The sequence below is a fragment of the Notolepis coatsorum genome, assembly GCF_963971535.1.
Source record: "Notolepis coatsorum genome assembly, chromosome: 2".
Taxonomy (NCBI): domain Eukaryota; kingdom Metazoa; phylum Chordata; class Actinopteri; order Aulopiformes; family Paralepididae; genus Notolepis; species Notolepis coatsorum.
In genome coordinates, this window is record NC_140166.1 from 184,940,067 (window position 1) to 184,954,722 (window position 14,656).

A 14,656-nucleotide genomic window follows, 5' to 3' on the forward strand; every position below is an offset into this window, starting at 1 on the left:
CCTTCGGTCCATTCTATATTTGCATTATTTATTTACATTTTCATTTATTTCCTTGTATCCTTTTCAATCCTCTGTGATGTTGTTACTTCCCCTCCTATATTCTTCCCACTTTCCCCATTTCCATTCATACTTTTCTTCTTGCAGCCTCAGCAGATGTGTGATTCTCTCCATTTCCTGTATCCCCTCTACTAACTCTACCCATTGGTCCTTCGTCGGCACTTCTACCTTGTACCACAGTTTAGTTAAAGCTTTTTTGGCTGCCACTATCAATATCTTAATCAAGTATTTGTCTTCCCCTTGGATTCCTTCTTGTGATAGATTCCCCAGATACAACACTTGGCCTCCCTGGGGTATTTTGTATCCTATTATTTCATTTATTATCCCTCCTATCTCTTCCCAGTAGTGCCTTATCTTCTGACATCCCCAGAATATGTGTGTATGGTTCGCCACTTCCTGTCCACACTCCCTCCAACATGTTTTCTTTGCTGGTGTGTAATTGCCCTGTATTTCTGGTGTTATAAAGTATCGAATTATGTTTTTCCACCCAAACTCCCTCCATATCCTTGATCCTGTGGTTGTTTGTTGCGTCTTACATGTGTCATACCATTCCTCCTCTGTTATCTCTATTTCCAACTCTTTCTCCCACTTTTCTTTTACATACAATGTTGTATTTCCCTTACTGTCCATTATTGCCTGATATAGTGCTGATATCACCCTTCCCTTCCGTCCTTTGTATGACTTTACCATTATCTTAATTATCCCATTCTGTTATTTGTCTCTGTCTTGCTTTATTTCCTTGTTATAGTAGTCTCTAATCTGTAAATATCTAAAGTGGTCCCTATTCTCTAGTCCGTATCTTTCTTTCAAGTCTTGTAGAGTCTGCATCTCCCCTCCTTCTGTCATTGTACACATTGCTGTTATACCCCCCCCCCCCCGTTCCCATCTCTTGAACCCATGGTCTTCTATCCCTGGTCTGAATTTGTTGTCGTGTGCTATATCTCAGTATCCTAGATTCTTTTTCTAGCTTGTATTTCTTTACTATTGTGTTCCATATGTTTATAGTGAATTTAGTAATTGGATCTAGTAGTTGTTCCTGTCTTCTGAACAGCCCCCTATCCCCTATCAGTGTCTGTACTTTGAATCCCTCTCTTTTGGTTTCTATATCTTTCCATTTGGCCTCATAATTCACATTGCACCAGCATGCTACTGTTCTAAGCTGTGCTGCATAGTAATAGCTTTCTAAACTGGGTACTGCCATCCCTCCTTTCTCCTTTGGTAATTGTAGAGTCACATATCTGATCCTTGGCCTCCCCCCCCCCCCCAAATTAATCTTGATATCTGTCTATCCCATTCCCTAAATTGTTTTTGTGGTATTAATATAGGTAGAGATTGAAATAGGTATAGTAACCTTGGCAATATGTTCATCTTAATGATTTCGATCCTTGAGCTGAAATCTAGGGGCATTACCGTCCATCTTTCTAGGTCTCTCTTGATTTTCTGATTTATCTGTGTATAGTTTGCATCGTATAACCCCTCCAACCCTCTTGTGATGTTCACCCCTAGGTACTTGATCCTGTCCATGCCCCATTTGATTTTGTATTTTTCTTTGATCTCTATCGTTGGTGTGTAGTTCAATGCTAATGTCTGTGTCTTCGTCACATTAAGTCTATACCCTGAGTAATATCCATATTCTGTCAGTAGATCCATCAGTGTCGGGAAGCTTGTGTCTGGTTGTCTCATATATACTATCACGTCATCTGCGAACAATCCCAATTTATGTTCTGTCCCCCTTATCTCCACCCCTTTGATGTCTTTGGTCTGTCTAATTAGTTGAGCCAGTGGTTCGATGAATACATCGAAGAGCGTCGGCGAAAGACAACAACCCTGTCTGGTAGATCTCTCTAGTTTAATCCGTTCCGTCAGGCTACCATTCACCTTAATCCTAGCCGTCGGTTCTTGATATAATGCCCTAATTGTTTTCATAGCGTTTTTGTCTAATCCAAAATTCTCCAATACTTTATATAAAAATATCCAGCTTACACTATCGAAGGCTTTTTCTGCATCTAGGCTAACTAATACTGCACTTCCTCCTTCCTTTTGTATCTCCTCTACTATCTGCACTGTCTTCCTTATGTTATCCTGTGTCTGCCTTCCTTTAATGAATCCAGTCTGGTCTTCGTCTATTATATCTGTCATAAATGTCTCAAATCTTTTGGATATTATTGATGTATACATCTTGTAATCTACATTAAGTATGGACACAGGGGGCGCCCTCGTGGCGCATACCATAGTGCCTCGCGCACCTACGCGGCTGACCCGGGTTCGATCCCAGCTCCCGTCGTTATTTGTCGCATGTCTTCCCCACCTCTCCTCCCGTTCGCCCTCTCCTCTGTCGGTCCTGCGTGACCAATAAAGCTGTAAAAATGCTAAAAAATAATAATAAAAAAAAAAAGTATGGGCACAGGTCTGAAACTGCTACACAGTTCTCTATCTTTCCCTTCTTTTGGAATTGTAGTAATTATGGCCTCTTTTTCCATTGTGTGTCTGAATGCTGCTTCTAATATGGGGCTCAGTTCCTGCCTAAATGTTTTGTAGAATTCCGAGGGGAATCCGTCACTACCCGGTGACTTACTACTCTTTGCTCTACTGATCACATTCCAAACGTCCTGTTCTGTGATTTCTGCATTTAATATTTCATTCTGTTCCTTCCCTATCAATGGTAAATCTAATTTTTCTAAAAATGTTTCTATCTCCTCTTCTCCTGCCGCTATCGGTTGTGTGTATAGTTTCCTATAATATTCTTCAAATGTCTTCTCTATTTCCGCTGGCTCTCTCAGTATTTTGTTTGTGTTTGTGTCCCTTATTTTGTGTATTGTGTTAATTTTTTGTTGTGTCCTGATTCGTCTAGCTAACAGTCTGGTCGCTCTCGGTCCCCCTTCATAGTATGTCTGTTTCATGTATCTAGCTTTCTTCTCTATTTCTGTCAGCAGCTCTTTGTTTATCTTTCCTCTAACTTCCTTGACCTCTCTACGTGTCTTTTGGTTCTTTGAGCTTTGGTGCTCTTTCTCTAATTCTTTCAGTTTCTTTATCAAGTTCTGGTATGTCTCTATTCTAGCCTTCTTGAGTAATGCCGTCTTTGCTATACATTTTCCCCGTATTACTACCTTTAGTGCATCCCATAAAATGTTTGGATCTACCTCCCCATTATCGTTCTCTTCTCTATATCTAATTATGTCTTCCTTCACTTCATTAACCAAACCTTTGTTGTTTAATAGTCCTACATTCAGTCTCCAAACTGTATTTCTCTGTCTACTTTTAAGATTTACTGTCAGATATATTGCGCTATGATCTGAAATATCCGTCACCCCTATCCTGCATTCTTCCACCCTGTATCTATCCCCTGTTGTCATGGGAAAATAGTCTATCCTTGAATATGTTGTGTGGGCGTGAATAGTGTGTGTATTCTCTATCTAGCGTGTGCATTGCTCTCCATATGTCTATGATTCCTAATTCTGCCATTTGTATATTCATATATTTGCTAATGTTTGTCCTCCATTTCTTTGTGCTTGTCGCGTCTATGTCATAGTTCAGTACTACATTGAAATCACCTGTACACATCAGGACCCCCTCCCCTTCCAACGCTATAATATCAAAGATCGCTTCAAATAGATATTTCTCACTGTCTGGTGGAGCATAATTATACATTTACTAGTGTCCTCTTTGTCCCTTATCTCCCTGATCATTTCAAATTTCACTGTTCTTAATTAGTATAGCTACTCCTCTTCTAAGGTTCTGTTTAAAAGAACTATAGAACAGATTTTCATACCTGAATCTCTTCAGCTTTTCATGTTCTTGTGCCATTAGATGTGTTTCTTGTAAGAAGATGACCTGCGCCTCCTCTTTTTTAAGTTTCGTCATCACCTTACTCCTCTTGATCGGATTATTCATACCATTCACATTTAACGACATCATTTTTATACCCTTAACTTGTGTCATATTTCTTTTCCAATTGTTCTCCCGTTCTACCCATGTCACATAAAATAATATTTGTGGTTGTAGCCTCTGCTATCTCCATCTGATTTACATACATATTTACTTTTTTTTTACCAAATCTTTACATACATATTTACATAATAAACATCAACATTAAAAATAACTCTTTGAACTTCCATGGCATTTGAGGGTCTTACTCGTTCCCCTCTTTTCCCCACTGGTGGGTGGGGAGTAGTGGCTCTCCTAGTGAGAGGGCTCCCCCTAGTGGCTAAAAGCGCACTATATATGTCCAGCTCTCTGTGTGTGACCTGCTCCGAGCCCCCGGTCAAAAAGCTCTGCTTTATTCACTTTCATGTTCCCGTCTAATTGTGTTATGCGACATGTGTATTCCTGTGTTCCTTTATTGTCCGTCTCCATATATCTCTTGAATGCACATGTCCTTTTTTATCACTTTCGGTTTAATTATCTCGCATGTGTTTTGTCATCTTCTTCCTGCATAACAAGTATTTTTCATGTTTTCACTTTCTTGTATTGTGTGCGTCATATGTATATCAGTCTAATGTGTCTCGAATCTCTATGCCTTCTTTTCTAATTTTTGGTTTAATTATAATTATCTCGTATGCACTTTACTATCTTCTCACTACATCAGTCCTTCTCTTCTCACTACATCAGTCCTTCTCTTGTTTACCTTAATCTGTATTGTGTGTGTGTATTGTACTCATCCTCCCTTTGATCACCATGTCTCCTCTCCGTCCCCTTTCTCTGTGTCTTTGCGTCCTTCTTCTCAGTTGATTTGCTTTGAATCGATTCAGATCTCTTTCACCTTCCCGTTCTCCTCGCCTCCTCCTTGTCCCTTGACTCTGGTCCATCTCCTCTCCACAGCGTCTGTCTCTCATCTCCTCCTCCCGGCACCTTCCATCCTCTCTGGTTCATGTCCCTCGCCGCCTCCCGCACGTCGCCGTACACCTTTGCGCCTTCATTCCAATGGACCTTCAGCGTGGTCATTGCCGATTGAAATCTGATTCCGCCTTCCTTCAGAGTTTTTTTTATCTGAACGTAAAGCTCCAACGCTTTACCGCCACCTCCGTTGCATAATCATGGTCAAAAGTTACTCTCTGTCCCTCCACCTCCATCTTCTTCTGCCAGGCTGCTCTAAGAATGTTCTCTTTTACCTCGAATTCCAAGAAGTTAACTATAACTGCTCTCGGTGGCTTGTCCACCCGCGGCTTCGGCGCCAGTGTCCTGTGCGCTCTTTGAATCCCTGTCTTGTCGAGGGCTGTCATCTTTAGTTCTCTTCGAATTAGGCTGTCCACATATTTGACCATCGAATCTCCTTCCATCCCCTCCTTCAGTCCCCATATTCGTATGTTGTTTCTCCTCGACCTCCCCTCCAAGTCCATTAGCTTTTCTCTCAACATGTTCTGTTGTTCGAGCGTCGCCTTTAGAATATCATGCATTTCTGTATTCCATTCTTCCGTATCAGCCGTCCTTTCTTCCAACATCTTTATGTCTTTCTCTTGCTCCTGTATCTTTCCATCCATTGCCTCAAGTCCTTTATCCAATTCCCCTCTGAGCTTGTCCTGTCCCCTCTTCAACTCTTCCCTTAATCCATCAATGCTGTCTTGAATATTCTGCGTGCTCGCCTGGTTAGCCATTGTGCTAGCTTGTATGCTAGTTTGTAGCTCTTGTTGACTAGTCAGCGCGCTAGCTTGCATGTTCCTCATGTTAGCTTGTATGCTAGCTTGTATGCTATCTTGTATAGCTTGGATAGCCTTTGCGTTAGCTTGCACATTAGCTTGTAGCTCTTGGTTAGCCTTAGCTTGAAGCTCCTCGCTAACCAGGCGGGCTCCACGGGGTCTCCGTCCCTGCCTACCTGCGTCACGCTCGCCTGAGCTATTTCTTCCGTCATTTCCTTGTGTCGAGCTCTTTCCTCCGGTGTTTGTACGTCTTCTGGGGTCTTATTTCTCTCACTTTTTCTCGTGGACATCTTTCCTTTTCTCTTATATCTTTGAATTGTCACCTTTTATTTAGTTTTAGACGGTTTTACTTCCCTTTCTCGATATTATTTGACCGGGAGCTCTTTCAATGGTCTCCTATCCACCCATCTCAAAACCGGAAGTCGCGGGGGTAGTAATTTCTAACACATTGTTACCTTAGACCTCCATGGTGATGCAAGCATTAGCTATAGATAACGTCTCAAGCATTACTTACAGTTGACTTGATTGAAGATTACAAGAACTATGCCGATAATCCATGATTACTACTATTGCTGATACATTTAGTTTAGGCTAGTGGTCCAACGCAGTATACGAGCTAGACCCGACAGTTGTATCACTAGATGGGGGAGGGAATGAGGTGAGAGCTGTCATTCTGCAACCAGAATAATCCACCTCTTTTGTAAACATGCTATGTTGGTTCTTTTGTGACCCAGGTAAATATGCCAACAATCCTCTTCCATAAAGGGGTGAGATGTCAGAGAATGGTATGCTGCACATTCTAGTGTATATCAGGTAAAATGATTGATTACACTAACTATAAATGTATAGTGATAGAGACCAAAGTAGAAATACCTAATAATAAAATAGACCTAGTAATAGGGGGCGACAGTGGCTTGGGAGGTAGAGCAGTCGTCTGGTAATCCGGAGGTTCCCGGTTTGATTCTCGCTCCTCCCGGGCAGCGTGTCGAAGTGTCCTTGAGCAAGACACTTAACCCCATTGCTCCTGATGAGCAGGTTGGCACCTTGCATGGTTGCCTCCACCGTCGGTGTGTGAATGTGTGAGTGAATGGGTAAGATGTGAGAAACAAATTGTAAAGCGCTTTGGATAAAAACGCTATATAAATACAGCCATTTACCATTTACCAAAATACCTGTAAATGACAGTATATGGGTACAGGACATTTTCTTATAACACTAAGTATAAGTTATATTTAATATAAATATAAATAAATGCATATACAACACATTCTCAAGATCACTCTGATTAGAAAAGAAAACCCACACCTAAAGTGTACATAAATAGCCACTATTTTTAATATATACAATAAATATACATGGATTTACAGTTACACAAATGGATGTACGATATAAAATACAAACAGTGCTGGAATAGCGAACAATATCATGTGTTGTTGTTATACATCTATGGTAATTTAACATTATATTCTTGTAGCCAAATTAATGCTGTGACGAATGCACTGAAATACAAGAACACCCTATAGAATATGTACTGTACTTTTACTTGTGAAACTTAATAAAGTACATTCAATATAAAATAGTTCTCTACTTTTACTTAAGTAGTAGCTACAGTACCAGCTACAGTACCATCTACTAGTAGCTACAGTACCAGCTACAGTAGTTTGCTGTGCTGTTTCACTGCTAGGTATACTAAACACAGTACATAAATTATTGAATTGATCATAAGTGAATCCAGTGACATATTTGAAATAGGCTGGTACACGGCTGTGCTGCAAGACCTCTGGTGTTAATCTATTTGGTACTTGATTATGTCTCAGAACAGTATTTATACTCGTCAGTGATTCGATTTGTGCTTGTTGATTTCTCAATCGTTCATCTCGCTCCTCTTGTCCACCTTCCATTGGGGGAGCCTGCTCCACAGGCCGGCACTCCTCATCTGGAGTAAGAGGGGAGGAGAGGGGTCATGGATAAGGAGAGAGGGGTGATGGATAAGGGGAGTGGGATGAGGGGGAGAGGTGAATGAGGAGAGAGGGATGAGGGGGAGAGGTGAATGAGGAGAGAGGGATGAGGGGGAGAGGTGAATGAGGGGAGAAATAAATGAGAGGAGAGAGGGATAAGAGGAGACAAATTACTCCTTGATGTTTCTAATTTTTTCTCTCGCTGCAGCTCCCACTGTTGCAAGAATTTGGCAAGATACTAAAGAGAAAGAAAATTTCAGATGCCTTCATACAGTCCACATATTACCCCAAGCCCTTCACTGCTACTGCAACAACCTATGGCTCTGCCAATGGCATCTGAAGTGCATCGAGCATTCTTAGTGCATGTAGTAGTATTCATGTTTCAGTTCATTCATGTTCATGTTCATTCATGTTTCAGTTAAAAACAATTATTTTCATCAACAAAGTGCATAGAGACATTACTCATCGTTCACCAGAGGTTCCTCCGGTGGTTATAACAAGTTTGTCCTCCCTGCCTTATTTTTGAACCCATTAATATGGATTCTGTCTTGTTGCCTAGATGCAGTGACAACCTGTTGTCTGTTAGCCAGTTCTTTATACTATCAATGGTGGTCACTACATTACATCTATCACTATAACTGTCCTTGTTGGTCATCATTTCCATTGTTATGCAACTGGCTGACTGTAACGTTACCTTTTTTTAGGTGAGGGTCTGTGTCTTTTCGGAGCAGACACGAGAGCCCGGATGGGATCTGGATTTTCCAGAGTTGGCTTCCCATCTCTGAAGTGCTTTGGGGTGAAAAGACAGTTAGCAAAAGTTTGCTAAAAACACCAGCTAACTAGCGAGGACGAAAGTAGACAGCAAACATGTTGGCAGCTAACGTTAGCTAGCTGGGCTGGATATACGCTAGCTAGTTGGCAGTCAAAGTCAAACGTTAGCAAACTAATAGTTTGGTCTATGTTTCTAATACATGCCGTCAAATATTATGTCTTTATGAATTGACCTTACCTTTGAGCAAACATAAGTGTCCTTGGTAATGGTCTTCACATTCAGTTGTGTATGTGGTCGACGACACAACAGAATCCACCGCTTGCTTTTGTCAAGTTTTCTTTTGGGCTTCGGAAAAGGTATGAAATATACTCCTCCATCCAGTCTTTCAGGGTACCTGGTGTCCGAATTACAGGTACCCCACCCACAGCATTTCACCATCAGATATTAGCTAGATAATAACATATAAACTGAACTCTTCACAGTGGTTTCGATCACAGATGTTTGGTTTGATGCGGCTTTTCTGTTGTTGTCCGACTTTTCTGCCAGCGAGGATTTTCTCTGTGATATGATTGGACAAATTCTATTTGGGGCGTGGTTTAGCGACAGGTCTATTGGCTGCAGAGAGTGGGCAGGGAAGTAACAGTGGTTTAATTACCTCTCCTAGCCTGTTTGCACTCTGCAGCCCAGGGGTTGCCACAGTGTAAAATCTGTAAATGGCTTCCAACAGCTTTTGCACTGCCAAAGAAAAAAACCACACATCTTACCTTTTACTTGTCTTTGAGCACATTCCAAGAGCCTTTTAATTTCTTCCCTTTAGAGGAATTTAAGCGGATGGTTATATAAGGACAATGTGAACGCACAGTATTCCAATGTTGGTGGTCTGTTATTGATACGGGGCCACCTAGCAAAAACAAACCACCAGGACATTTAGATGTTCTCTCCCTCCTCCTACAGCAGCTTCTGCACATTGTGCGCCAGAAGGCGACCCAGGGCGTTGTGGACGCCACCCTCAAGTTCACACTGAGCGCGCTCTGGAACCTCACCGACGAATCGCCGACGACCTGCCGCCATTTTATCGAGAACCAGGGGTTGGATCTCTTCATCAAAGTCCTGGAGGTACACAGAAATATTCAACCCTCGCAAGGAAAAACAAACATAGGACACGCACAGAAAACGGCTTGGAGCTGATTGCTCCGGATAGAATTAATCAGCCACACCATCCCCTGTTTTATCACTGTGTGCAAGTATGTATGCCTGAGGCTCTCGCTGACGCACTCTTGTGTCATATCCCTATTTCTCTCTCTCTCTCTGTGCAGTCCTTTCCCACTGAATCTTCAATTCAGCAGAAGGTCCTGGGATTGCTGGTGAGTTTCAGCCAAAACACTCAACCCACACAAGCATATTGCGTTCATGTACTTCTTTTATAATGTTTTGACATGTGTAATGTTATTAGGTGCTGGATATTAACACGTAATCCTGTGCACTCCACTGAGTAGGCACGGGTGACGGGATGGATAGTGGCGTATCTAGAGGAATGCACATTAACTGGATGCCCGGTGGCCTATCTATACGCACTTCAACCATTATCTGAAAAAATATATATAATAATCTAACCTTACTGTCATGCACAGGCATTAAAATGTTCCGTCTTGAGACGGAAATCCGTCAATTTGATTGGAGTCGTGACGGATTCATATGATTTGTAGACGAAACAACATAAGCACCCGCCAAGCGCCAATGGCGGGCAGGTTTTAGGTTTGGCGAGGGACATTTGCGAGGTCTGAGAGGTCTGTCCGCCACATGGCGGGTAACAAAATAGTAATGTAAAATAATTAAAACTGCAGTGTGTTTTGGTTTTACGACAGTCGCCTTTTTTCTCCTCGCACGAATCTCTCCTTGTTTACCGACGTCACATCCACCACCTGCTTACTGTATGTACCTGCTTGCACTGTAACGTTATGCACGCCTGCTATACCGATTAGCTAACATTAGCTTAATAGCGTTGAATGGAAGGAGTAAGCCGGCCACTAAAAATAAAACCCACCGCGGTTTTCTCAGACGAAAAGGATGAGTGGGACCACCTAACAAAAGAAAGTTTCGAGAGGAATGGAAGTTTGAAGATAGCAGTGTTTCAAGAGACTGCTCTGATCATCACCCTGAAATTCGTCTTGGCTGAATGACAGGCTAAACAAAATAGCCATGTGAGCATCAACTTTTCGAATTGAAACGATAAATAAGCACATCGTCTCATACTGGTTTCATAATACAACGTTTCCGAATGGACGTTTGGATTAAACAAAGTATGCAGTGATGCTTTCCCAGCGGAACACAAGCTGCTTAACATTACAGGTATGTGTCATGCACGTTAACGCAGCTAACGTTAAGGTAGCAGGAGCCGGCCCGTCGGCCAACAAAGTTGTTTAAACAAATGTATTCACAAAATGGATTATTCAAATGTTATTGAAGCCTCCCGTGACCAGTAAATAGGTACTACTACTCAACTGAACCGCAGCAATGTTCACTATGAATTGAAAATGGGGGACCCTGATGTAAACAAGACAAACGTCTTTCTCTGGTCTGCATCCCCTTAACAATTGTGTGTATTGAGCCGTATTGTACCCATTCTGCAATCTCTTAAATAAAGTTTTCATTCAATCGCTATGTGCCTAAAGTCAAGACTCTACACAGTACTGAACTAGAAAAAACCAGCAAGTAAGTCAAGTATGCTGGAGTGAGGCGCAGACGGAAGTGGCTATAAAATACCAGAGGGAGGTGAATGAATGAGAACTTTATTTAACAGATTGCAGAATGGGTACAGTACAGCTCAATACACACAATTGTTAAGGGGATGCAGACCAGAGAAAGACGTTTGTCTTGTTTACATCAGGGTCCCCCATTTTCAATTCATAGTGACATTTATGACATACACAACATACATGACATGACATTTATGGCATAGGGACATACATGACATACAGGTATATAGTACTGTTACATTTGTGACATATACGATATGCAAATATACAGTACTGTTACCCAGAGATCCTAACAGAGAATATATACATATGATGGGGAGGAGACTGTACATTAGGAGACTGTACACAAAGTGACGTCAGACTACACCTCCCTATTTAGGAGCAAATTGTTTGCATGATTAAAAACGATGGTTCAAACATCCGTTCGAAAAACCCTGGCGAATGTTCGAATCCCAAAAACAGGCTTGGGGACAGCTCTAACTGGAGCTGAGTTTAATGTGTTAAAATAGACATAAAAAAGTGAAGGATTGGACTTACAATGTTATTTTTTACAATAATTTACATAACATCTTAAGAAATTACTAATGTGTATGGGAACTGACAAAAAAAGGTAAAGGTAACTTCTGTCATTGTTCACTGGCCCTCTTGTCGAAGGATCATTTAACATCATGGATGACATCATTGAAAAAGACAGGGCCAGGCTGAACATTGAGACATAATTATGAAGGCTTAGCCATTATCAAGTCCCACATGAAGGCAACAGAGAAAAACGCCTCCAAAATGGATCAGCCCTGCACTGAGGAGCATGTGCCTGTCTTCTTATGAGAGATACCAAAGTCATCTGAAAAAGGGAATCGACTTTACCATAACCTGATCTACGCTACATTCTCTTTAAACATGTAAAATGTTACAGGACAGAGTTTTAAAATGCTATTGTTTTACTGTATTTGTCCTATACACAATACATAATTTGAACTACCGTAATTCCTCTAATAGTAACCCCGGCTTGTATTTGTTTCAACTGTAGCGGGTACCAGGCTTGTATTAGGAGGAGGCCTGTATAAGAGGGAGGCCTATATTTCAAATTTTCAAACGGATCATAATGAATAAATCAACATTTTGTGTCAGTTTGAACCCAGTAAAATGTACTGGGTTCATTTATTGAAACCAAGTACTGTATGAAATAGTAAACAGTGCAATTACAGGTGGTCACTGGTCATTTCAACGTTTTCAAAGTGAAATCAAGTAACTAGCTCAGTATGCAGCTCAGTATATTAGTAACCCGGCTTGTATTAGGAGGCCGGCTTATAATTGCTTAGCTCAAGAGCGCACCCGGCCATTAATAGAGACCCGGCTTGTATTTGAGACCCGGTTACTATTAGAGGAATTACGGTATACACAATACATAATTTGAACTATAGACAATACATAATTTGAACTATACACAATACTGAATTTGAACTATAGACTATACATAATTTGAACTATACACAATACTGAAAAGTTATAGTATGTAGATTTGTTTATTTTTTTTATGACAAAGTCAGTCAACCCTTGCAATCAGTTTAATTTAATGAATTGAAAACGGCATTGATATTACGTAAAAGCAAACTGGCAATAGAAAAGATGTTCAAAATGATCTAGTTCCCTTAAAACGCTAACTTCTTTAATCCCTGCATGCACTTGTCCTAATAAACTAACCTACACTGTAGCACTCAACACTTTGATGAACATTGTTATTCAGCTGATAGAGTTGTGCCCTTCCTGATGACTTGTCGTACAGAACTTGTAAGTCGCTTTGGATAAAAGCATCAGCTAAATTACTAAATGTAAATGTTATCTGCAGTAGTGACTTTCATACTCTCTCCCACCTCTCCTCCCTCTCCCTCCCTCCTCTAGAACAACATAGCGGAGGTCGGGGAGCTGCACGGAGAGCTGATGGTGCAGGGGTTCCTGGACCACATACACTCTCTGCTCCACAGCTCCGAGGTGGAGGTGAGCTACTTCGCTGCAGGCATCCTGGCCCACCTCACCTCCAGGGGGGAGGAGACCTGGACGCTGAGCATCAGCCTCCGAGCTGCGCTGCTGGAACAACTGGTGAGTCTCGCCCGGGTGCAGGAATACATGGCACATGTGTTCTATGTATAATTTATGAATATGCATGTGTGTGTGTGTGTATATATGCAGGTGTTGGCCAGAGTAGCTGTGAGTCTCATGTTGCTGTTGTGTGTCTTTCCTTGTTAGCACATTGCCATCCTGAAGTGGCCCACGCCAGAGTGTGAGATGGTGGCCTACAGGTTGGAGATGGCTCCTCTATACGCGCGCACACACACACACACACACACACACACACACACACACACACACACACACACACACACACACACACACACACACACATTCTGGCATTCACATCATCAAACCTACACCAGTCAATGTGTTTCTTTTATACTGTAGCTTTATCCTCCTTGTTGTTCTGTAGGTCGTTTAACCCATTCTTCCCCCTGCTGGAGTGCTTTCACACCCCTGGAGTGCAGCTGTGGGCTGCCTGGGCCATGCAGCATGTCTGTAGCAAGAACGGTGAGAGAGAGACACACACACAAATATAGAATAACCACTTTATTGTCATTATACTTGCGTCATTATACTCTCATACAACGAGGGGCTTGAACTTAAGGTGCTGGTAATAGAAAATAAGCATAAAATCAGATGAGTAATAAAAAAGATACATAATATCACAATACTATACAATATACAGAATATGGTGGTCAGGTGGCGTAACGCAGATTGCGTTCGTCACCAAACCCCGGAGCGGCTAGATTCGCCTGTTCGAATCCAGCTCACAGCTCCGGGGTTGTCACCAGCTTGGCTGGCCGTTCACACTAATACAATTGGCAGTATTAGAGGGTGGGAGAAGCTGGCGGGGTGGGTCCGGGTCGTTGTAAACAGCAACTCCTACAGTTCGGTCGGGGCGCCTGCTAAGCGCGGATAGGACTTGAGTGGGATAGTGTGATCCTTCCACACGCTACGCCCGCTCAATGAGAATCCGCGCTGCCAGGTGAAAAGAAGCGGTTGATTGGCTGGACGTGTGTCGGAGGAAGCACGTGATAGCCTCCACTCTCCCAGACCGACTGTGGGGGGTAAGTGCGCAGCGACCAGGAAGGGGATTGGGAATTGGCATAACGACTAACATTGGGATGGGAGAAAAATCGGAGGAAAATGGAGGGAGAAAAAGATAAAAAAAAAATATATATATATACAGAATATACAACAATCACAGTGTCAGACATTAGTGGGTAGATAATTGTGAATATTGCACTTGGAAGTTGGGAGAAAATTGCATTGAATGGTTATATATTGCACAGTATGAAAGGAGGGGAGGAGGGTGGTATTGTTGGTGCATATCGCTGCTGGCGGGACAAAACCGCATAACTCAAAAACCCAACTTTTCAGCAGATGAAAAAAACGAACACAGATTTG

At 42.0% G+C, this 14,656-nt stretch overlaps 1 protein-coding gene across 2 annotated transcripts in view; it reads left to right on the plus strand.

Moving 5' to 3' along the window:
* The window catches only part of zyg11 (zyg-11 family member, cell cycle regulator), a 43,360-nt gene that overhangs the window by 23,837 nt on the left and 4,867 nt on the right, over positions 1-14,656 (plus strand). Inside the window, exons 12-16 of one of the 2 annotated variants that reach the window (XM_084308742.1) lie at positions 9,375-9,536; positions 9,737-9,784; positions 13,076-13,273; positions 13,421-13,473; positions 13,659-13,756. In XM_084308742.1, the coding sequence (XP_084164868.1) occupies positions 9,375-9,536; positions 9,737-9,784; positions 13,076-13,273; positions 13,421-13,473; positions 13,659-13,756 (559 nt within the window). The remainder of the gene's footprint in view (positions 1-9,374; positions 9,537-9,736; positions 9,785-13,075; positions 13,274-13,420; positions 13,474-13,658; positions 13,757-14,656) is intronic. The other variant, XM_084308743.1, reaches the window with a different exon arrangement.